Here is a 26669-nt window from a genome sequence, read left to right as displayed (position 1 = left end):
ACAGTCAGCTGTTTCATATATGTTTTCCCCAAATAGCTATAGTTTTGTGTTCGCTATATAACTTTGTTCTTCATACGGAGATTAATATTTGGAATGTGAGTACCTAGAAATTAGTTTTATTTATATTTAATGACAGACCGAACTCCTCATTTGTTGCTGATCTAATTGCACTAATTGATCTAATTGATCTAATCTCTAATGCACCCTTATATCGTTCGCTACTGACTTCAGCATTACAAGAAATATAACGACATCATCTCTTCCCCCCTCTGGTCAGGTTCCCATTACTGAGGATCATATTTTCCTCAAATATTCCTAACAATTTTTCTCAATTGATCTCTATCTTCAGCTTCGCAGAATGTATGGCCCGCTGAAGTAAATTATAGTCACCTCTGTAAACCACGTGGCCAAAGAACTGTAGAATTCGCTGGAGACATATTATAGACAGCCTTTTTTAATGTCAAATTGGTTAAGAATTGAAACGTTTGTCCGATGAACTACGCAAGGCATGCGCAGCATTTTTCTCCAACACCACATTTCAAAGGCATTACTTTTTGGCGATCTATTTTGCGAAAACTCCAAGTTTCTGCCTCATATAGAAATATTGAGAATACAACTGCATTCACCAGTCTCATCCTAATTTGTTCTGAGATAAATATGTCTTTCCAAACTTTAGTTAGACGACTCATCTAAGGTTTCACGGGGGACAGCTGAACGCTGGACAGGCTCTTGTCCCGTCTCGTGTCCCACACTTTTCCATCTGTCCCGTCCAGTAGCTATTTTCGCTCTCACGTCCCGCGCCCCATCCCGTGTTCCCAGGGACATTCTGCTGTCCCCCAAAGCTAAATTAAATATATATTCTAAATAAGTAAATATATTTTCATATTAATGGTATAAAGACAAATCTACTTTGACAGTAGTTTAACAATGCTCATATTTAAGCCAAGGAAATCATCAAACCAAGCAATAAATTACTATTATATTTTAACATTCACAATAACAGAAATAGCAACAAAACAAATAATCCTGAAATAATACCTCAGAAAGGAAATCTTATATAAATATGATTTCACCCCACCCCAGTAGGTCATATAAAAGGTAGGGCATTTTTGTAAAATTAGGAATAAAATAGAAGTGTTTATGAAAAACACATTTTTATTTACTTATTTCTTACCCTTATTTCTTTTTATTTATCACGTTTACGGTTAGATTCAAAGGTATCATCATCTGGTGGAGTTGCCGTAATGTCGGGTGGCGGTTTATTAGGAGGACATAAACCAAAAGAATTTTTTGTATACCAAGTGTGCATTAAAATAGATCAATTTTGAAAACATTTTAAAACGTCCCGTCCCGCGGGACAAAGTCGTCCCGCGTGCATCTCTAGACTCATCGCATTTTTGCCATACCAATCCATCTCCGAACTTTTGTTAGTTATGCTAGATCCGAGATATCTGTCTGTCTACTATCTGATATTCCTGCAAGTGTGATGACATCATAGAGCTATAAGTAAAATGTGGTCTATTTAAAATATTCCACTTTGTAGCATTTTTGTGTTCAATATAAAGATTACATTCCACTGATTAAAATGGAGCTCGAATCTGATTATGGTGGAAGAATCTAGTTATTAAACTGATTTTCAAAGCACCACAGACTTTAATATTTTAATAAGCGTTAAAAGTAGCATAAAATGTATAAAGATAAGTAATCTCACCTTGGAGATGATTGTAAACCGTTTTTTTTTTCTCGTTTTAGAATGCTATTAAAAACCATTGCCATTCTAATTTCAAAATTCTGCATTGTCTCACATTTAAAGTATTTTTAGACTATTCGTTTAATATTTGTAAACTGGGAGTGTCATTCATAAACACAAAAATTATCACCCGAAAGTTATGGATTGCTCGAAGCGTAGGAAAAGTCATCGAGAGAGTAGTTTATGATCCTGCATTTGTTTAAAATTTCAATAACCGCTTGTTTATTTAAATATTAGAAAATAATTATTTGAGAAGCTCATTTGACGTGGATTTTCAGGTCACCGGCAAGCAGTGGAGTAACCGGTGGGTCTAGCGCTAGGGGCCGGATCCAAAATTGATTAAAATTAATCAAAAATATTTATTAAATTCAAATGTTTGTTTTTTGGACCAATAATATACAAATATTTTCTTCATTAAAACTCTGTAAATAGACGTTTCATTAAAAAATATTTGTGTACCACACACTTAACGTTTTTCAGAGATTTGTTGTATATTGTTAATGCATCTTAAATATTTAGAAAAATACTTCTTTCTCTCATAAACTATGCGCCCCTATTAATTATAGCTGAGAAAAGTAAATCATGTTTTGTAAACATATTTTTTCTCAAAAAGGGTATTGATCTATCGAAAGACACGATCAAGTAACGAACAGGTTTTTAATATTTTTTAAAAAAAAATGTACTAATAAAATCACTTATACTGTTTATCTGGAACAAAGTACAAAAACCTAAAAATTTATAAAATAATAACTTTTAATGATTCATATTTGACAAATAGATTTTTTATTTAATTTTATTACCAGACTCTACTACTAAGTGGGAATGCCAGAATTACAGACCAATTACATTGCTAAATGTAATATACAAAGATTGTCAGAATACTCCGAAAATATAATTGATGATTATCAAAATATATTCAGACCAAATAGAGCCACTACAGACAATATATTCATACTTAAAACAATATAAAAGAAAGGTTATGAATACTACATAGAACCATATAATATTTATGTAGACTTTAAACAAGCTTTTGATAATGTGAAAAGAGACAAAATGCTGGAAGACCTCTGAAATCTAGGTATACCAAAAAAATATATCAGCCTCATAAAAATGACGTTGCAGGGTTAAAAAATCGCAGTTAGAGTAGATGGAGGACTGTCTCCCCTGTTTGACATTAACATGGGCTTGAGACAGGGAGACCAACCATGCTTTTTAACCTAGTTCTTGAAGCAGTCATCAGAAAAATCAATGTAACCGGCCATATAAACACCAAAACAGTACAAATTACTGCATATGCAGACGATGTCGCCATTATTAGTAGAAGCAAGACACAACCAATGGTAACATTCAAGGAAATTGATCCTGAAGCACAAAAAACAGGACAGGTGTGGATGCCTTCACATATCTGGGCACAGAAATCAATCAGAAGAATTCCGTATGTAGCCAAATGAATGCACGTATTTCCAGTGGAAATCGTACATACTATGCTAATAAAAGATTGATGACATCGAAAATATTAGACAAAAGAACCAAAATGACTATATACAGAACTTTGATTAGACCAGTAGTAACCTATGGTTGTGAAACCTGGGTAATGACGAAAAAAGAAGAAGCCCAACTCAGGACATTCGAGAAAACGATACTAAGAAAAGTATATGGCCTGGTGCAAAAGGAAGACGGCACATGGAGAATCAGGAGAAACGACGATGTTAATGAACTGAATGAAGGGTATGACATTATAAGATTTGTGAAAAGTCAAAGACTGTCATGGCTGAGACATATTCAGCGACAAGAAGACATGAAAACGACAAAGATGTTACAGTGGAAGCCGGAAAAAGGAAGGCCCGTAACGAGATGGTTGGATGACGTGGAAGACGACCTGAAAACCATAAATATAAGAAAATGGAGGAGAAGAGCCCAAGAAAAATCTAAATGGAAGGACATAGCCAGATAGGCAAAGACCCAACTATTTTTATGATGCCAAAAAAAGAAAATTACCAGACTCTAGTAAGAGCCTAAGGAGGTATGCATTAAATTCTGGCAGGCAGCTGTGAGTGAAATCTTTTTAGATATCTAATGTCACGGATCAAGACACCCTGGCCTCTTCCAGAATAGTATGACACTAGAGTAGGCCAGAAGACCCCAGCGTAGTGCCGGATTAATCGTTCCGGCTAAAACTTTAACCACCGTTCGAGAGTAGTGATCTACCACTCAATAAAGAACTAAAAACATCACATTAAAAAAATAATAACTATATTATATTAAGGAAAACTTACCATATATTGCCATAAATTAGAAAAAAAACGTTTAAGAATGGCCTATTACCAAAAAAACAAAAGAACGAAAATATTTCCGTGAAAGAAACAAGATTTCGGATCCCAAGTTTAATTCGCTCTTCTGTCCTCCTGCTCCTTCTTCTTCGTCATTCCAGAGATCAGACAGTGCACTTTTCTCCATTCTCTGTCTCCCCTCGTCATTATGTTTGCCATGTTTCTTTCATCCAGTCTGAAATCCATTCGCAAAAAATTAAAACAAATTGACCAAATAGGCTTGGAATAAAACTAAATCGGATTACAAATTATTTTGTAGACTTTTTATGTACTTTTTAATATTATTCAGAAATTACATTGTTCCTTTGATAGAATTGTCAACTATTTTATTTTGAAATGCATCTTAATTCTCTTTTATAATCAAAATCTTACTTCTCAGCTTCCAGATTTTTATTCCTTTTTTTTACCCAATCTCATTTTCACAATGCCCTATTCTAATCTTACCCTATTGTTTTCATTAAATATATACATACTTACAATTTTTTTAGTGCTAATGGTATTTTTATGTTTATATTTCTTGCAGTATACCAGCTAAAAGTAGTAATAAAACAGTATCACAAAAAAATTTAATAGTGTACTAAAAGTATGATTCAATATTAATTAAAGGATTAGGAAATCGAAGGAAGACGCCTTCAGGAATCATTAAACAAGCAATAAAATACAGTACCAAAATCATAAAATTGTAGTAATTCTGATAGAAATTCTGAGTAAAACACAAACTAGTATATTTGAGAATGATAACATAAAGAATACGACGGTAACACAATGGTATTAAAATTGTTCCCGACACCGACAAAATTTTCAATTTCTAATTTAACTGAACTGCCACCGTGCTTCGGATGGCACATAAATCCGTCGGTCCCGGCTACGAAAGTAGTCGTTAAGTCATGCTAGGGGCGCTTGCGGGACCTGAAAACCCTAACACTAAACCTTAGCCAGAAGGTTACACTAACTTTACTTTTTTTACTAAAATTGTTTCTAAGATTTGAGGATAAGGGAAAAAAGAGCAGCTATATTGTCGTATTATAAGATAGAGGCTAATATATGCCAAGATAGTTTCCAAAATCAAAAAGATTTAATACGTTGTCCTGAAGAAAAATAGAGGTCCCAGATTATTTAATTTAGATCTTGAATTTTTTTTAACTTATACTCGCGATTTTAAATATTTTTTAATGTGCCTTTATACAATTACAGAATTCTCAAAACAATCTCGGAGTCTACGCCCCTGCCTCACATATTTTTTATGATTGGAACTCTATTGGATTATGGAGGTCAGATGAGTTCGTGACACGGATTTGAGAAAATTTAACATTAGTTTCACTAATCTAATATAATTTGAAGAGAATTGCCGCAAATTGTAACCTAATAGATGCGATTGGCTCATCAATAAACTCTTTATACTTTCAAATTAGCGTAGAAATAATAAAAAGAAGAATTTTATTAAGGCTCAGCTACCATAAACGATATTAATATCGTTACTTAAAAGGTCGAAACCGGGACAAGTTTGGTCTTTTCGTGATTTTCACAGTTAGATTATAATTTTAAGTACCTTAGTAAATAATTAAGTATGTTAGCGCTATTTAATTTGTCAAATAAAAGCCAGTATTGACGTCATTATTGTTTAGGTTTTTTTAATCTGGTCTCTGCTATTATTTTGTATTTAAAAACTTAGTGAAAATCTAGAAAAAAAAAACTAAAAGATTGAGGAATTATCGACAAATGTATCGCCAACCAGCATACTTGTCTCTCTTTTTCTTCGCGTTTCTGGTACACTTGTTTTCTTAAAAGAAGGTGTGAAGATGGGGATGATAAATTTCTCAGAGAGACACAACAGGGAATAATTTCGGGGTATCTAGCCTTTTCCGCTGGTCTGATATGGATCCGTGACTGAACGTCACCCAGTCTGTGTGTCATTGTTCTTCTCGTCAATCGATCATACCGATTTATTGGGAATTCCTACTTAAAGCTGAAAAATTATTTATGATTTTATACTACTGCTTTTAAAAATTTATGGTTGGAGTATTGCTCCTTGTTCCTTGAGAGTTTTGTAAAATATCTTGTTTTTTACTGATGCTTTATGGTATCATTTATTTTTAAACTCTTTTTCAGTCATATTCTTCTTCTTACGGTTCCTATCCGTTCCGGATGTTGGCGGAATTCGGAATAGTCCGGTTGTAGACGTATTGAATTACTTCCTTATTTCTCATAACATGGCCAAGATATTCTAATTTGCGGCTTTTGATTGTGTTAGTGATCTTGCATTCCTTGCCCATTCTACTTAAGACTTCAATATCACACGGTCACACGATCTACCCATGAAATTCGTAAGATGCGCCTAAAACACGACATCTCGAAAGCCTCAAGCTTTCCTAAAGAAGCTTTCTTGTCATATAATAGTTCTATGATAAAAAATTTCATAGAATAAAATCTTTAATTAGCATATCCTGCTCTGATGTGTCTTGTTCTAGATTAGACGTCTTGAGCTGTCTTGAAATGGATAACTGAAGAAATCTTGTTAGTGATGGACGAGAAAGGAAAAATTAAGCGCAACCACTATGTTATATATAAGATTAATAAAAGAAGCAAAGGAACGTTGGATGTAGAAACAGTGTTTCATGTACACCTGGTAAATACACTGAAGATGGACTTGTTAGTTCGAAAACGTTCTGTGATGTAGCCCGAAAGGGTCTTTTTATCATATATCTTTTATAAAGGATTTTTAAATAAAACATTTGTGATTAATGGCATACAGCCAACTACAGGAATTTCATTTTCCTTGTGGGTAATGTTAAGAATTATACATTAACGTCTAAAAACAATCTGCAACTACTATGTAGGAGATAAACGGTTTGGTTTCCGTTTAGGTTCTGATACTATCGAAGCACTGAAGCTCACTCTACCGCTTTAAAAATGAATTAATCTTTTTATATAGACTATAAGAAGGCTTTTGACCAGGTAAGGCATACTACACGGATGCTGTAACTTACTGGGAACAAGGACTGCGAATAGATAGGATGCATAGTACCTAATTATTAATAATAATAATAATAATAAACTAACCGACAGCAATAATTATTATGTTCAAAATTACTTTCAATGTGTCCATTGTGTTTTGTTTTGAGTGATCAGTTAAATAGTACTTAAGTAATTACCACTCTGTAAAATACAATATTTGTTTTGCAATTAATATATAAAATTTCCAATATGACTGTTAAAAAAAATTATCAGCTATATTATCTATACATAGGGCTTTATGTCTAGTTATGTAGATGCCTTGTCCCTTTCTCATGCAGTATGCTGTAGTTCATACCTTGCAGTTTAGAATTCAACGTATCACTACTCATCAATTGTTTATGTATTAAAATTTAAAAAAAATAAAATATTTTTCTTATAAAAACAATACATATATTTTTACAAAACAGCTCGATTAATTATATCACCAATAACCGTAACATCGACAGTAACATTTTTGTACAAAACTGTGTAAAATTTCCAATATGACTCTTGCAAAAGAAAAGTTCAAGCTTCATTGCCCATACAGGATGCTTTTTTACGGTTTTAGCTCTAGTTCTGACAATTCCCTTGACCAAAATATCGTGGCGAAGTTGGTAAAAAAGTTTATTTAATTAGTATGTTCGCGATTGTACACTAAAACGGATGTAGTGTTTAGAAAAACGGTTTTAAAAAATGGTAAAGTTATATTTTTTCTATTACAATAAATCTTGAAATACTTTGTGCATCTTCTATTTTGGTGGATCTGCATATATAGTACCTAAACAAACAAGTGACCTGTCTAGCAATATTTATTGTTTTAAAAATATTGCCTATCTTTTACGAATTATATTGTTAATTTTGGGATAATGACATTCTTAGTTCTTTTTTTCCTGCTCCATTGCTGTTACATTGTTTAAAATCTTTTAGTATTTGATATAGTTTTTTTAATCATTATTATGTAGTATATTTAAAATATATGCGTATCATGCACTAACCTATGTTTATTTTCTTTCAGATGAATCAAACGTGTAAAGTGTGTGGAGAACCAGCAGCTGGTTTCCATTTTGGTGCTTTTACCTGTGAAGGATGCAAGGTAAATATTTGTAATTTATTTTCATTGAAATTTCCATTTATTTTTAATGTATTTTTATGCCTTCGTTTTGGAGTTTCGCTTCAAAACACAGATTAATTGATTTCTTATAAAAAATAAATAATATTTTATTTATTCATGCCAAAAGCACCTTAGCAATAATAATTACAGTAATATCCATATACTTAGATTACGGACGTGTACGAACTCATCACTTATAACATTATTAGACACTCCGAGATGTAGCAAACTGATCACCGGCATCCTTAGGAGATCGGTAAACTCATCACCGCAGATAGGTAAACTCATCACGGATCTTCGTTGTAAATACGAATGTAATACCCATTTCCGGAGATTTGATCTGCATCTTGTTACTCCTGATCTGTCTATTTAGGGACGTCTAGATGGTGCAGGCAATGTTGTAGCTTTAAGGTAGTGTTTCGTCCAGTTGAAATGAGGCAAAGATTCTACTTTCCAAGCGTAAATCCTCTTTTTGATGCTCTCAGATGGGATATCTCTCTGATGCGTTATCTCAGTATTTGTTTAGCGGAGACATCATTATTCATGAGTGGCTCTCGTTTGTAGAATCCCTTCTCCCTTGGATAGCACCCTCCGTATGTCTTCAGCGGCGATGCCTTGTAGGATTCACCTTGTCCATAGGTGTTGATCGCAAGCATCTCATGATCCTGCATGCTTCTTGAAGTACGTACCCACTTGCCTTGCATGGGCGGATCTACGAGTGAAATTGGCAAATTCCCAGCAAAGTAACACAGAGCCAGGACTGTTGTCCTCAATGTTTGTGGGCCTACTTACCAGGAAGATTCAGTTAACTTTCTTAGAATGTTGTTTCTTGTGGCTACCTTCATTTTGACAGTGTTTCTTAAATGTTACAGATGAATCCAAAATTATACCCAGGTACCTCGGTGTAAAACAATGATCCAGTTGTACTTTTTCCCAGATTATCTCCATGTGCCTCGAGGCTTGTTGATTTTTTAGGTGTAAGGTACAGACGTGCATTTTATTAGGGTTTGGTACTAGTTGATTATGTTTATAATATGTTCCGAGGTCAGCTAATGAGCTTTGTGTATTTTAGCAGAGAGTATATTTCAAGGTAGACTCTCCTGTGGCAAACTGTTATTTTTGATTCGCCAGCAGCTGCGTTTGCCCTTAAAATCCACAAAATAGATGCGGTTCTGGAAAAAAATGCTATCATTCGTGTAAGGAAAAAGTCTTTTGTGGTGATATTTTCTTAAGAAGCAATTGGTGATTAACGATGTCATATGCGACTGTCAAGTCAACAAAGACAACACTTGTTATTATCTTCCTTTCGAAGCAGTCTTTGATATGCTGTGTAAGGTGAAGATCTGGCCGGTACAGCTTTTTCCCGGTCTAAAACCAGCTTGTTGACGGGTATGAAGGGGTCCACGGTGTTCATAATCCGGTCAAGGATGATTTGTTCCATAATTTGGAAGGCAAAGTAGAGATATTGGTCTATAGCTTTTTGGAAGGGATTTTGCCCAGTTTCAGAATGGCTATAACGTGTGCGCTCTTCAGATCGCTCCAGATTTTCGGGACTTTGCATTAGTTTATGCAAGTATTGTAAAAATTGGGAAGTTATTTTCTTGTAGTTGAACCAAGGTGCTTTATTTGTTTGACATGTATGTCATTGAGGCCGCAGCTTTCCTGTTTGCAACATTTTTGGATTGCTCTGTTTAGTTCAGATATTGTAAGGTTCAAAATTGCTTATTTCGAGCTGCTCCTTCGTTATATAGAAGGAATTCCACTTTACCATTCACCAGCAGTTGGTATGCTTTATCAATAGTGAAATACTATAAGAGCAGTATTAAATTCCATAAAAATAGTTCGGTGTATTTTATTTTATTCACCGCCATAGATAATAAAAACCGAACGATTATGCAATTATTTTAAATGCATGTCTCTCTACTACAACATCATAGAAGATTTTGTAAAGAACCCGCTACTCAAATATATTACATAACTGGATAGAAAAAACATTTAAAATATTTAATTGTAATTATAATTTCAGCACATCTATATTTTATTGTTCTTAATAAAGTTAACTCTCGTTTACGATGCACTCTTTGGTCCGGATTACACAATTCCACCTGAATTGTCCCATAAACTCTTTCAGTGCCAAGGCCAAAAGTTTCACACTCCAGCGACCTGAAAAACCGTTCATGTCACAATATTGCGTTAGCGTGGGTGTAATGCAACAGCATAAGTAAGCAATCAAAGCGACCAAGGGGTATTGTTTTAGTTTTAAAGAAAGTCGCGCGGTTTACAGGGACGGTTGGACCCCATGTTCCTTCTACAAATAAATATCAGAACTTAGAAGAAAACTAAACAAAATTGTAAAGTTTTATATATAAAGTAAGGAACATAATTTAACACTTCTTAAATCTAGTCGGAAGCCTATCAGCCAAAAAAATTTTTAGACGTATCTAGAGCATTATCTATATTTGAAAATAAGTGTTTTACCCTATCTATCTTTGTCCTTTTTGAATTATCTTTATACTTTATATTTTTCTCAGAAGACATATACGTTTTCTAGCACTTGTTTCTTTTTGCCGCTAACATAAAAAGATCCATATTTGATCAAGTAGTTTACACTTTAAATGATGTCTTATAGTAGTAAAGAGTTTTAAGGGATTGTGGGCCACGTTTTGAAATTATTTGCTTGTGTCGTTTTGTCTACAGCTGGAAGAGACTTAAAAAGCAATGCGGCAATGGTCAATGCAGCATTATTTGTTCGGACAGCTTGTCGTCGTTGCACGGTCTATAATTCCTGAAACCTATGGATCGTCATTACCATATTTCCATACTTTGGACTTTTTTACCATAGTTGTTACCTTGTCTTTTTTTAATAATTCTTTCAGAACCTTATATCATTCCTAGTCCATGTTATTATTATGGTAGTATCTATATTGTTGTCTAATGGTTTGACCAAGATTGCCAACAAGTAATAAATAGCAAAAATATAGCTAGACAGAAATGTCTACAAAGGGATTCCCGATTGAATAGAAGGGCATATGAAGAACTCAGAAAAAATACAAAGAAAATATGTAGAAGGAAAAAAAGAGAAATGTTGAATAGAAAAATACAACAAATTACAGATTATAATAACAGAAGAGAGACTAGAAAATTTTACAAGGAAACCAAGCAATACACCCAAGGATACATGACAAGATCAACAGTTTGCAAGGACAAAAAAGGGGAAATTATCATCGAGAAAGAGGAAATAATGAAAAGGTGGAAGGAACATTTTCAAGAGCTGTTAAACCCAGAAAAAGAACAAAACCAAGATAAAGAAATAATTCACCACACAGCAGAACAACTAGGTGAGCAACCAACATTGGAAGAAAGAATAAACGTCATAAAACATCTAAAAAATAACAAAGCACCTAGTACAGATGGAATAACTGCAGAACTGATAAAGAATGGTGGACATGAGCTATGAAGGCGTATCCATGAACTAATCGACCGCATATGGACACTAGAAGCCATCCCAGAAGATTGGAAAGTAGGAATCATACTTCCTATGTACAAAGGGGAAGATAAATGACTCTACAAAAATTATAGGGGCATAACAGTTTTAAATGTCGTCTACAAGATATTACCAGGAATTATATACAGCCGCCTGGAATCGTTTTCGGAGGAGATGATTGGTGAATACCAATGTGGCTTCAGACCAAAGAGGTCAACTATAAATGAAATGCATATGTTAAGAGGTATGCATGAAAAATGTGTTGAATATAACATACCTATTTACAACTTGTATATCGATTAAACAGGCGTTTGATGGAGTAGATCGACAAAAGATGTTAAAGCAACTATCTATGTTAGGGATGCCCAATAACTTGGTTAAACTTATACGAATAACTCTGAAGGGTTCCAAAGCTATGGTGAGAATAGATGGAGGTATGACGCAGGCCTTTGATATTGAAAATGGAGTTAGACAAGGTGATGCCTTATCAACAACACTTTTTAAACTAACTTTAGAAGCTCTTGTTAGAAAACTGGATATAAACAGCTGTATTAATACAAGATCAATGCAAATATGCGCATATGCGGATGATGTTGCCATAATAAGCCGCAACAAAAGGGTATTAAGCGAAAAAGTTATAGAACTGAAACGAGAAGCTGCTACATTTGGTCTATATATAAATGAAAGCAAAACAAAATATATGAAGTGCACAAAATCGAATCAACATGAGAATCTGAAGGTAGACAACCATACGTACAAATATGCCTCTACTTTTCCCTACCTAGGCTCAATAATAAATGACAACAACAACATCAGTCAAGAAATACAAGCACGGATTCTTAGCGGTAATAAGTGATTTTATGCATACAAAGACTTAATGAAAAGTAAGTTACTGAATCGTGAGTCTAAGCTTAGAATCTACAAAACAGTAATTAGACCAGTGGTCACATATGGATGTGAAACGTGGACCCTCTCAACCACTGATGAAAATCAACTGAGAATATTTGAATGCAAAATACTAAGGAAGATATTTGGACCAACCTAATGCACCAACCTAATTAAAATGAACCACCAGCTGGATGAACTAATGCAGAGCGCAGATATTGTTAGATTTGTAAAGTCACAAAGACTAAACTGGCTTGGTCACCTAGAAAGAATGCCAGATAATCGAGCTGTAAAAGTAGTCCAGAGATGGAAGTCCCAAGGAAACAGAACAAGAGGAAGGCCCCGTAAAAGATGGATAGACGACGTAGAGAGGGATCTTAAAACCATGAACATCAGTCAGTGGCGAAGGAAAGTATCCGACAGGGCAGAATGGAAGAAAATTGTTAAGCAAGTCAAGACTCACAAAGGGTTGTAACGCCATTAGAAGAAGAAGAAAATTTACATTGCTGCCAGATTTTTCGTCTTTCTTGAAATCTCATAAACTTTCTTATTTCAAATAGAACACCCTGAATATATGTTCTTGCCTTTTAAAGTCCTTAACAAATACTGATTATTTTTTATGTAATGTTCCCTATACCTAAGTGCCATAATTTGGGAGTTATTGTTACATTTACATTATCTTCATAGTTAAAATACATTTAGATGAATAAACTAATAATATCATAACAAAGTCTAGTCGATAAACTAGTAAAAATTTAACGAAACTTGTGCAGTAAAAGGTTTATTCAAAGCATATCGCAGAAAACCAGCAGCAGCTAAAAACAAATTTATGTTTACCTTTTCACTCATTATCTATACTAATTAGTATTTTGTCTTCATTAAATGGTGCTAAAATTGTCGAAAACGTCTCTGTATCCGATTTGCATAACAGCAGCCCTCCCCGATTTGAATATAATTGCATACAATTAGACGGCGATTACACAGTTGGTCGGTGGAGCGATAGGAAAGTGCCAAAGTGCGTTGCGTGCACGTTGAGGTACTCAAGCCAAGCCGGCCGGCACGCATTACGTCACTTTCGGCTTCCGACCCACTGAACCAAATGGTCAACAGTCCGAACCCTGGTTCCGATCTTACCAAATCTAAATCGTCAATGTCGAGTTGATTGATCCATATACGAAATCTGCCGAAATTATGGATGATGGATCTATTCTGTTACCGGGTGTGAACAAAAAGTGTCTCACGAAATGTATTCATAATAAATCTGCTACTGTTCTTTACATCTTAGCAGATATGTAGTGATTATAAATATTATTAGGGTTATTATTGCTCCTTCGTAATTATTGTTTCTCTATTTTTTTATGTTTTTATGTAGTTAATGTGCAAATATTGTCCATTTTTTTTTTCACATGCCAATTTTTTTGCTTCGGCTCATGTCGATCCTCTCGCATATAATATTTCCGCTTAGTTATTTAAAACTATTTACTTGTTCTATGTTTGTTTTATAGTTTTGAATACTAATTTGTTATATTTCTTCACTTACTATCCTTACTTTTGTTAAGATTCATCCTTCTTCTTAGGGTGCCTGTCTGTTCCGACGTTGGTGTTCTGCCTATGATTACTTTGTTGGTTGCTATACGGAATATCTGTGTTGAGGTCTTTCTATACCATACTCTCAGGTTAGCAAGCCATGATATTCTTCTTCGTCCTGGGGCCCTTTTTCCTTCAATTTTACCTTGCAAAATGCATTCGAGTAGCTCATATCTGCCTTAATTTCTCATTATATATTTTCTTATTAATTTTACTTGTTGAATCTTGTTTTAATGCCATATATGACACAAAATAAAAAACTACAAAAAACCAACCCAGTAGGTTTTTTTTTATATTTTCAAAGTAATCTTGAATTCACGTTTGTAATCATAAATTTTTTTTATAAAAAATGTTAAAATTCCCAATAAAAATAGCAAGTAATATTAAAATGCCACAAGAAAATAGCTTCAGAACAATCAGTAAAATGAATACAACAGCTTGAGGCACAACACAGAACCGGTCAGTCTTGTCAGTTTTACAGAGAGCTAAAAGCAATGAAGACAATGGAGTTATCAGAGGTACAGAGAAAGTCTTTATCCTGTTTGAAAACGGGGTCAAGGAAATTGGTCTTAAAGTAAACGAGGAAAAGACCAAGTAAACCTGAGAGCAATCATAACAGCCGAAAACAGCTACGAAAAGGACGTGAAAGGTAGGAAACAACGTATTATTCCTTAGCGATGGTGTTTAAACCAAGATTACTGTCGAGGGTATCAAAAATAATAATATATAATACTATAATTCTTCTTAGAATGCCTGTCCGTTGCGAACGTTGGTGATCGTTCTGGCTATGATGACTTTGTTGGTTGCTATACGGAATAGCTGTGCCAGAATATTCTTCTTCTTTCTGGGGCCCATTTCCCTTCAATTTTACCTTGCAAAGTGCATTGGAGTAGCCCATATATGCCTTGATTTCTCATTATATGTCCCAAATAAATTGGGTTCATCCTCAAATTCATTCCACATTCTTTTAATTTCGAATTCCAGATCTCTAGATTCTTTTGTAGGTATTTCTAATTTTCGTTCATGATTATTATGTCATTTGGACATGCTCCTGGTGAGATTTTTGTTCGTTGTAAATGTCTGTGTCCGACGAATAGTTTTTTCACTTGTTTTGAGCATTGATTTATAATCTCATTGTAACAACTACGGCTTTGGCCTATAATATTTTGAAAATTAACTCAAAGAAATGTGGCCACCAACGTAGATTTTAGGGATGCAATAAGTGCCATGTAGAATATGTGTAAGGTATAAGTAAATCAATACAAATTTAAAATAAAGAACCATGTATTTTTGATGAAATACGAAAAGAAATATATTTGATACAAAATAAAGATAATGTTGTAACTGTTTATTAATAATAATAATAATAAATGACCTTGAAGAGGCTTGTAAAAATTACGTCCCTAGAGATCTCGTATTATAACTAAAAAAAGTATGAAACAATTTAATAAGATTATATTTAGAAAGACTAAATAGTCATTTTCTTAGTAGAAGTAGTTTCTTATTACTAAAGAAAATCAAATTGAGATTATGCCACGGAACTCTCAATTTCTTTATCAATATAAATCACTAACCTGAACAGCGTTTTTTTTTTTTTTAGCAGGGATCCTATAGCTTCTGCCGCTTCCCGCATTTCGATCGCCATCTTTTTCTATCTCTCCAGGTGTCTTCATCAATGGCTCTGTCTTTCATGGTTTCCATAACACCTTGTATCCAAGACTTGGCTGGTCTTCCTCGTTTCCTTCTATTACTTGGATTGTATTCCATAGCTCTTTTTGGCCATCTGTTGTCGTCCATCCTGTACGTGTCCATACCATATAGACTGCGTCTTTTTATATTTTAAAAAACTTACGGCTATTGCTCTATACAAAAAAACAGCTACAATATTCCATAATATAATCCATAAAATAATCCATAATAAATCCTCGGTATATCCATAACATAATAATTTCTATAAACATATGATCGATCACTCTGTGGTCTACAGCAACTCTCCTCAAGAGACGAAACAAGGCAAATGAACTACAATTCCGTAGATTCCAAACCTTGACTACAGACTACAACCACAGTATATTGCTTTTCTTTTTAAGCAATATACTGTGCTACAACCTACAGACCTTGATCCTCCTCCCAACACAGAGCTAACATTTTGCGAAACCTAATAACAGGCCTTATTAAACTGATTTTAAACTTAAATTTTGGCTTATTCTAAACACAAATAGTAAATTAGCAACTTATTATACATTGTAAAAATAATTTTAATATTAAATCATCCATGATAATTGTAAATAAAGTAGGGCTTAACCCTTCACCTTGTCTTAATCCGTTTTGAGTCTTGAATGATTGTAATACTCTATTTTTGTGTCTAACACAATTTCTGTTGTTTTTAGATATATTCTTATTATCCTACTATTGCTGTTTCTTCTGTGCAGTATATACCATATTTTTGTTTTTGACACCTTGTGAAATGCTTTTCCTATATCTATAAATCCACAATATATACTTTTCCTCTGTTATATAGTCTTTTCCTTTATTTGTTTCACTTTGAATATATATTATTCTATGCTTCTTCTCTTTCTAAATGCGATTTATGATTCTTCTAATGAATTTTCTATTTTTTGCGTTATTTTCTTATTTAGTATTTGTTCAAACATCTTCGTAACTATACTTATTGTGTTATTTCTCATAAGTTTCATAAAACCTGTGCTGTCAATAATAATTTTTAAACGAAATATAGTTTGGCGGTTCTTGAGTAACCCCATATTATATTTACCTCAAAACTCTCTACGTTTGTTAAAGTTCAAATATATTAACAGCAGTTTTTTTTTCAATCCATTCATTGTATTCATGAGTATATAAAAATGAAGAAAATATAGCTGTTTTACTAACCCGCATTTCATTCACACTATACAAATGCTGACAAATTTGTAAATTTATTCAATAAATCTACATAATATGAGGTTGCCTTTTAATGCGAATATAGTAATTAGATGCTCTAGTTGTAACCATAGGCGTGCCTTTTAATATATGTAGAAATTTTAAACAGAAGTTTTGTTGTATATTATTAAACTTGAATTTCTATTAGGTTACCACTAACTCCATGAACAGTTTAACTAAGAGTTTAAAATTCATAGTTTATTCCCAAAAAATGCTCAATATTTTATGCTATTTAAATGTTAGAATTATTTCATACCAATTCTATTTACTATCCACGTTTTCTTTTATTTTCCTCAATTCAATGAAAGTTTGTTTAGTGCTTGTTAATTATTTCTAAGAATTAAAATAAATTTTATTCTTAAATATTTAATGTCTACAAGTAACATTTTCGTTAAATACTACAATTTCTCTCTTGGTTTTTACTGGCAGATCTGAAAAGTGTACAGCCAGGCCACTCTTGTACAGTCGAACTAGAATACAAATAGACATGAACATACTGTGCGCGCTAGCAGATTTCAAATTACGACACAGAATGCTCATTTAATCGAGAACCACTTAGCTGTTTATGTGGATAGTTTCACTGTAAAAGCGATTCGCAACGTTGATAAGTTTTGTGTAAAATATCAATTTTTAATCGTTTTAATAATAGTAATTTGCATAAAAATGCACCTTAGCATAATACTTAAGAGGATAAAGCACCATCCCATATTCGCATCAACAAATAGTAAAATGATAGATTGGCTAAAAGCTTGAAATATTGCTTTTTGGGTTTAAATCATCCAGAGCTTGTTTGGCCAACAATAAAAAATTATGTTGAAACATGAAATATAAATTTCACTTTTAATTCTATTCAAAAATTGTCGGATAAGTTATTTGGAAACTTTTCCGTAGAGTAGTGGAAAACAATTGTAGAGGCAATGAAAATTATTGAGGATGATTTCATTTCAAAAAAACCATTATTTTTCATACTGCTATAGAATCGTTTATTATTAATTTTGGTAAAGATTCTGATAAAGTAGATATATTATCAGACACAAACACTGATGACAGCTATGAGGATTTGATTTCTTTCCAAATTCTATTTTTTATTTGTTTTATTCTAGCGTCGAGCTTGCTTAGATTATTTCTCATTTTCCTTTTTATAATATTTCTTATTTTTTATTTCTATAGTCTAACAAATTTATATTAACTGAACACTGATAAATAACTATATAAAGTATAAAATTTTAAATAATTTAATGTGTTTAAATTCAAATATGGTTGTGTAAACTAATCAATACATTTGTCCTCCCTGTATTCCTACGATCCCTATAGTACCGCCCGGGCTCGTGGAATGCGTTCCGCTAAGACACAAGAGCTTAAGTCGTTAAGAAGGAAAGACGCAACCCGACAAGTGAACCCATGCATATTGAATTCGTTTTGTTCGTTGATTCGTAAAGTAGTGCAAACCATGGTAATTAGACCCAGCGGTAAGTTTTTACCCAGTTTTACCTAAACCTATAAATTGTTTTTGATTGTTTATTGCAACCATTTAAATTTGGATAATTATTTGCTCCTATAAGTTAAAGTTCATTCATCTCGCCAGGGTTATCGAAGGAAATATAGTTGGTGTTAATTTAATTATTATTAATTCTCGTACTAATTCATAGTTTGTTTAATTCGCCACAAAATGCAACTCGTTCTACAATCATATGTATTGCATAAATATGTGCAGGAATCCTGGCAACCTTATAATTTAAGCCACAAATCAATTCTGAATATCTCCATCTTTTTGTGCTCAGCTCACGTCTGTTGTTATCTTGGGCGTACTGTAAATTGTGCCTGTCATATTTTGTACGTATTGTATTATAGCTCCTTTCAAACTTTTTCGCAGAAAAAGATTTCTTTTTTACAGAAAAAAATTGTTTTAAACTACATTGGTTTTTAATATAATCAGAATGTATTATAGGAATTAAATAATCCACGATTTTATTTCCTTGGTGAAAATGCAACTTCGCACCAGTCTCGAAAAAGCCAACTACAATTGACTTGGCGTTCCTCCCAAGGTCTCCGGTTTAATTTCAGAGATCTATGGTTATACACGAACCATATGCGGAAAGTAACTTGTGTCTCAACATTTGTTACTCAAATCAAACAAGACGTGCTTAACATTTTAGTGCAAAAGATTTTGTCATTTATAATTTATGCAAGTTATTACTGATTTGTTTTTTTTTTTTTCAAAATTGATACCGTTTAAACACTTCCTAATAATATTCCTTTTGATATGTCATTGGATAATGGGAGTTTTTTATCGTTTTTGGAATTTTTAACCTCAAAAATTTAGTTGCTGAAGATTAAACAAAAACCATGCAATGAAGATTGTGTATGGTGGATTTTCTTGTTTGTCAGGCAAACTATTTTTTGTAAAGCGGGTTTTGCACAAGTGTTTCGCTTCTTAAATAATGATCTATTAGTATCTCTATTGCTTTAAGCTAAAATGATGTAAAACTTAAAACACTATTACAATTCGGTTCTATGAGAGGCTTTCACGCCTTTCATATAAACGCGACATTTGTGCTCCTTTAAATTTTTGGCGTAAGTATAGGGCCAGCTTTGAATAATCGCTTAAAATCTCACTGTATTTATTCTAAATATCGGTTTTTTCTACCCATTTGTATAGTTTGTTTGATTTTTCATTTTATTTATTTTTTGAAAAGATTTTATCAGCTAGTTTGAATTCTTTGTGGATGAGGTATACGTAAACCAGGAAATGCGACATTTTTACATAATATAAAATCAAATTTATGAAATAAAGTAAAAAAATGAATATGTATTAGTGTCCTTTGAATCTCTGGACAATTTAACTTAGAATAGTATAGATAATTATGAATTAATTATTATTTAACTCACAATATTTCACTATATCACACACCACTAAATATTATACTAGGACACTATGAGACGATATACCAAACAAAATGCTACGAAACGCAAATACGATCATCGTTGATCGTACAGCAAGATTAAGTAAGGGATAATATAGTACTACAGGTCACTGAATACTAAACCTAACAGTAAAGTTTACAATTTAAAAATATAAGAATCTCTATATTTATCTATTTAACATGGGCTTCTTCTGTTCTTGTTTGCCCTCCGCCACTGATCTACTTAGCAGCAGTGGCGCTAGATTACACGCACGTCCTATCCTAGGGAAACACGTGACACATTGTCTTTGTACATCGTAAACGATTGCGTCACAGTTTTTCGATTTCGGAATCGGCCTAGCGTGAAAACTCGGTCGAATTACATGGTGGTATGATTCTACCATTGTTGACTTTGTTAAATGCCGATAAAAAGGTTAGGAAAAAAGTTGCTGAATTACCACGTTCTTAACAAAATTTGCCGAATAATTTAACAGGAACTTGAGCGGATTTTTAAAATCTTTGTTGACAATTTAAAGAATAAATTGAGATTGTATACAATGTTTAAATTTTTATTCAATGGATCAAAAGTGTTTTATAACTGTAATTAAGTGTAACATTAAATCCACAAAATTTTTAATATGTTTTGAAAAGGTCAATCCGCCAATCCGAAAAGAGAACTCTATGATAAAAATCAATTCTATTGCAATGAAGATGGAATTTGACACCTGAATCGAATGAATTCGATGATTATATTTGTATTTATGCTAATACACAACATGTTTATTGTTAAAAGAATCTAGAAGAACCTACAATGTGAGTCTTGTTTCTTCTATTTTAATTGAAAGTGGCTATTAGTGTGAATTTTTTATGAATCTAATAGAGATTAATGGCATTAAAAATTTACTTTTAGAACCAGCCAACTTAAGCTGGACAAAGTAGTCCTCTTTTCGTACAGGGAAGATGTATGTTTTCTTCATATCATCATGTAAAATCATATAACATCGACCTAGTGTCATTATAATATTTAAATTATGCATGTTTGTCATGTAATAGAAAGGTTTCTACATTACGTAGATAGTGTCAACTACTTTAAATGTTATTCGCTGATGATGGTCGGACTGGACCCAAAACGTTTTGAAGATGTGTAATTATTTTGCATAATTTTTAATATTTTTAATAAAATATACCATTATACATCACAAGTTTTTACTTCTACATAAGAGTTTCTACTAAACTATAAACCTTATACTATACAGCCTACCACTGGGATTTTTCCTTTTTAAATAAAGTTTTAAAACAAATAAAATGCTCAAAAGCTTCAATAACTACATTTTTCTTTATGTATCTTTTGTTTCAAATTTAAAAATAATTTAAGAATAATAGTTTTGAGAAATAATATTGCAAACAGAAATTTTATTTTTGATTTAGATGCTTTATGAAAATTTAAAAAGGAGAAGAAGATTGTGTGAAAATTATTTCACTGCAATAAATAAGACATAAGATTATTCGACTTGTAGGAATTTTTAAAAATGTTTTTCAAATATTTTTAAATGTTTACATTTAATGAATTTTTTTAACATTAACGTTAACGCTGTGGAAGCAAGTACATATTACCAATTTTTATTACAAACACTCCAGATATTTCCCCTGTATACATTGATAGCTTTATTATGTCTTAACATTTTTGCAGGATGTTTGTCATTTCTATTGCATTACCAAAAAGGAAATGACTAGTTTCTTAATGGATACATTGAGGAGGATTCAAAATCTTCCATCCTTGACAAATTGTTGAAATTTTATATAGCGGCACGTGACATGCGATTGGCACATATGCTTTAGTAGAAGTAAATTGCTTTGTGATTTTTACCCTAGTCAGCATAAGTCTCTTACATTTTACATCGTGAAATAAAAAACGTTAATTAATTAAATTATTGAAAACGAAGAATGCTTGCAATCTTTTTGATTTTTTGGGGTTATTTATCAACTGCTTTTGCATTTTTGGTGTAAAAATTTTTAGTTTTGACTTAAACATCACCATTCTATCGTTTATTTGAGATGCTTCGTCATAACGTTGAGCTACTATGAAGTTTCATTAATTTTCAGGTATTGTATTTGAATATTATTAAAACTTTTTCAGTTTCATCTGTTTATTCTGTCATAAAGCCTATCCTGATCAACTTGCGAGTTAATTTCTTCGCGAATAGCAGTTAATATCGAATATAAAAGTTCATTTGAAATCCTTTTTGTAGTGCCTTTAAAAGTTAAGTTACTTTGTAAATCTTTAAAAATATATCCAAATCAGGTTACTACAAAATTGACTGGATATAAAAAATATATTATATTATATATCAGAATCATGACGCATAGTTCCTCAACAGCAGTCACATCCTCCCTCCCTTTAATAAAATATTCATCTAGCTCTTCTTTATCATCACATAAAACGTTTTGTCCTTCCTCAGATTCAGAAGATGATGAACTCTTCTTTGCAATTAGTTTTTTATATTATTTTATTTTTTCTGTTTTTAATACCTTTTGTACTAGTCCTAGCCCGTTTTTCTGGTTTAATCTTTTTGGCAGCTCGTTTTTTCACTTTCTTCTAAGACAGATTTCATAGATGTTGAGATAATGTTGATTTTTGATATTCTAGAGTTGGAGATATTTCATGAAAGATATTGTGCGTTCAGGTGGTTTATTTTTCTCGGAAATCACAAAAATCTGTCGTTTGACGTGCTGAATTTCTATCCGATTTTGATAAGTGGTTCTTGACGTCAATTGAAGTGGATTATTAATTTTATCTAGTGCTGCGTTTCCAGGAAGTAGTGAATTTTGGATTTTTAATGTTGATGGACGTGTATCGTCAACGAATTAGAAATCCTGTCAGGAGAGTTTTCATCGTCTTCTTGTATTAATTAGCTGAAAACATTTGGATTGAATAGCAAAATTCTGACTGCTCGCAATCCACTAACTACTTTTTCTTCATATCAACATTCAAATATGCTTGAGTAAACAGTAGAATCAATTGCAGAGGTGTTAGTCTTTTATATTGATACAGTTTCATGTATGTATCACATTCTTTATACCAAGCTACTTTTAATAAACTGTACACTGTGAGATCCAGTAGTCCTGTGCGATATATGGGGTGGTACTGTCATCATGATGGTGCACTTTTTAATCATAGTTTTTAAAAAAAATATGACTACTGTAATTGTTTAGGACTAATAAGACTGGGTCCTCTATTAGTGGATTTTTGTTTGTGATGTTTTGTTAAATGTACTATCCATATTTATAACAATTCCTTAATCATCCACCCAGACCTCATCAACCATTCGACTTTCCTCGGATGCACTCTCAAACAGAGGATATGTGTTTGAGAATGCCCACATACCCACTCATGGGATGTATAATTAGTGGTGGAACGTATTGTCCTGTTGCACAGTTACAGCAACCGACAGTTATGTTCGTCCCACGTTCTCAACTGGTGGCAGCTCCTACTTGTTTAATGCCCTTAGCAGTAAGTATTTTGCCAGGTTTGTAAACTGCATTGACGCCTGTTTCGTCTACATTAAATATTCGATGAGAACGAAATTTGTCTTTGTCATATGTTGAGGCCACATTATGGAAGAACGTCTTTAATTAGCTGGCATTAAATGCAATAACACTGGTAGGTTACGGACGCCTGATACTTATTTCAGGATTTCTTTTTAAAAACCCATAGAACTAGACTTTACTAGCTTCCTTTCTATCTTTATTGAAAATATTTGTAATCTTATTAGATTCGGCATATGCAAATACTGTTGGCTTTAATGATTGTGTCCAAATTTATAAAACAACCCTACCAGAAGCAATTGATCTCTAATTTATGTCTCCTGTTTATTTGAGAAAACAGGCTTTCTCTCCATGCGAAACGATAGATAATAGCTGTTCCATTTTAAGTAATCCGATAAAATCATAACAAAAATATTATACAAAGCAGCTGGCGATCTTAACTTTGCTCCACCACGAGCGGCCCTTATGGCACGTTTTTGTCATTCAAGGTAAAGGTAGCCGTGGAAACAGAACATGGCGGATAAACTTAAGATGATACGGAGAATCGCCTACTTATTCATTTAAAGCTGTTGTGTTAATCGCAAATATGGTGGGCAGTATGATCGATAATATCTATGGAACTATAAAAAAGGCTGAAGTCGACCATTTACATCACAATAATGGCAAACAATATTAAACAAAAAATAAAGCTTTAGTGTACAAAAATTATCTTCCAAAACCATTTTGCTAATGGTAAAATTTTTCCTAGTTGGTTTAAAATCTCAATATAAATAAAATTAATGCTTTAAAAAAATTCTCTACGGTTCACTGATCAGCTTTTTTCAGTCTGATTATAGGAAAAGTTTCTTAAACTGACTCGGTTCAACGGTCATAGAACGCAGTGATAAAATTACAATGCATTTGATTTCCACCAAAGTTTGCAACAGTTTATAAAAGACAGCACACATTGACCCCTTTTACAATTATTGCAAAGACATATCGGCCATGTTAAATTAACTATACTAATCCATTAAGAATACTATGAAATGTCGATAACATTTCCTTTTATCATACATTGTTACATAATGTCGAAGACGCAATCCATTGTACGGTGCTGAATTCGTAAATATATTTTAAGTACATGCTAAGCAATCACAAAACAATTGCAAAGCCGATACTAAATTAGAAGTAATTGGGTTAATAGAGCAAGACTAGAACATTAATTGATATGTTTTTGTTAATACAAATAATAACTGTTAAGACAAATATTTAATTCTTTTACTTGCAAGTCATCTTAAACAAAACTTTTTTTTCTTCAATTTTTGAGACTTTTGGAAGTGTTTAAGTGTCTTAAATTGAAACAATAATTTAAACATACATAAATTTAAAGATTACCACATATTAGATCGATTATAGTTCCGACTTTCATTTCATAATTTTTTAATAAATACCAGTTGCCATTATAGTATCTCTAAACTATTTTTTTTCTTTTCAGTCTTTCTTCGGACGCTCCTATAACAACCTAAGCTCAATATCGGAATGCAAGAACAATGGCGAATGTGTCATCAACAAGAAGAACCGCACAGCTTGTAAAGCATGTCGACTTCGGAAATGTCTTTTAGTGGGTATGTCCAAAAGCGGGTCCCGATACGGTAGACGATCCAATTGGTTCAAGATTCACTGTCTACTGCAAGAACAACAACAGCAGCAACAAGCCCATTTGGCAAATGTTTCGCAGAATATGAATATGAAACCACCACAGAAGACGCCACCATTACATCCGCAGCCGCCACTAGGTATGGGACTCCTTGGAATGAATACCTTTCAACCGCCACTTTTACATTTACCCAAAACGAAGGAAGAATTAATTTTATTGGGCTTAGATGAATACAAAAACTCAGCTTCTCCTCAAGTCAGTTCTCCAGAATCACACAATTCAGACTCATCGATAGAATTAAGCGATGCTAGGAGGTTACCTTTGTTTCCCGGATTATTACCTCCCACATTCCTGCCACCTCCTGGCCTTCTTTTTCCTCCAGGATACCCCCCTCTATACCCTGGCTTACTCCAACCTGCCAATAACAACAGACTTATGAGAAATCACAATCATGGTGTTGAAGCATTTAACAAAAGAGTGTTCTTGGATGCTGTCCTTAAATCGCAGCGTACTCCAACTCCTGAAGAAAGAACAACTCCCATATCCACTGGAACCACAATCCAAGAAGATCCTATTGATCTTAGTATGAAAACGAATAGTGACAGGGGATCTTCACCAGCTCATAGCGACCAATCTGGCTCTGGAACGGAGCGAGGAAATGGTAGCGAAGCCGACGAAGAAAGTGATTGCGAGTCAGATAGAGAAATTAAAAGGATGAAACTCCACAGGCCAACGCCGCTAGATCTCACGACGAAAGTATGATGGAACATATTTTTCATGTTACTGATATTGCTCTCGGAGTACCTGAATAATCTAGATAAAAGATTTTCAGGTCACTGATACGTTTCTGGGCCAGTCTTGAAGCTATCTGGATTTCCGTTTCAAAACTGTTGATTTTGATGAAGATCAAAGATAAAAGTGTTCAATCTTTTACTCAACAATTCACCAGACGGTCTTATTAATAATATTTATATTTAAAATCAAAAAAGTTAAAAATCTATTAGAATATTAAGTCTTTACTTTTTATTAAGAAACTGATTTTGGTTATTTATGATTGATTTTGAAAATTTACAAAAAAATTCAAATATAAAAATTAGGCGTGTGTAAAAATGACATTATTTATATCTAATTTTTATTAATTTTTTAGTTAAAATTGCTATTTACAATTTTTTCGTTAACTCATTGATTTAAATTGTCAGTCCATACAATAGTCAGCGACTTTTTACGGTACCAGTTCAAGAATTTTTCTTTAATGTGAATACCGCTGATGTAGACCTTTACAAAATTATCTTTGCTTTTCGTTATGCAAAAGCTTTTCTTTTAATATATCTTCCAAAACTATTCATCTTAAGGAAGTGAAGTAAATTTTATAGCGTTGTCTCTCAAAGAGTTTTTGCTGATATGTGAAACCTAAGAATCTTTTCTTCAATTATTTCTGGAGTTACTTACTAAAGCAAGTAACGCCTCATCGATAATTTAAAGTTCATCAATATCTTCATATTATAA

General features: G+C 32.9%; 1 protein-coding gene across 2 annotated transcripts in view; it reads left to right on the top strand.

The window, feature by feature from the left end:
• LOC140439328 (knirps-related protein-like) overlaps positions 1 to 26669 on the top strand; it is a 594429-nt gene extending 567760 nt beyond the window's left edge. For both annotated transcript variants that reach the window (XM_072529171.1, XM_072529169.1), the window contains 2 exons: positions 8090 to 8167; positions 25002 to 26669. In XM_072529171.1, the coding sequence (XP_072385272.1) occupies positions 8090 to 8167; positions 25002 to 25925 (1002 nt within the window). In that variant the 3' untranslated portion in view covers positions 25926 to 26669. The remainder of the gene's footprint in view (positions 1 to 8089; positions 8168 to 25001) is intronic.

The sequence above is a fragment of the Diabrotica undecimpunctata genome, chromosome 4, assembly GCF_040954645.1.
Source record: "Diabrotica undecimpunctata isolate CICGRU chromosome 4, icDiaUnde3, whole genome shotgun sequence".
Taxonomy (NCBI): Eukaryota; Metazoa; Arthropoda; class Insecta; order Coleoptera; family Chrysomelidae; genus Diabrotica; species Diabrotica undecimpunctata.
The sequence above is the reverse complement of the archived record's forward strand: the minus strand, read 5'-3'. Positions and strand labels throughout refer to the sequence as shown.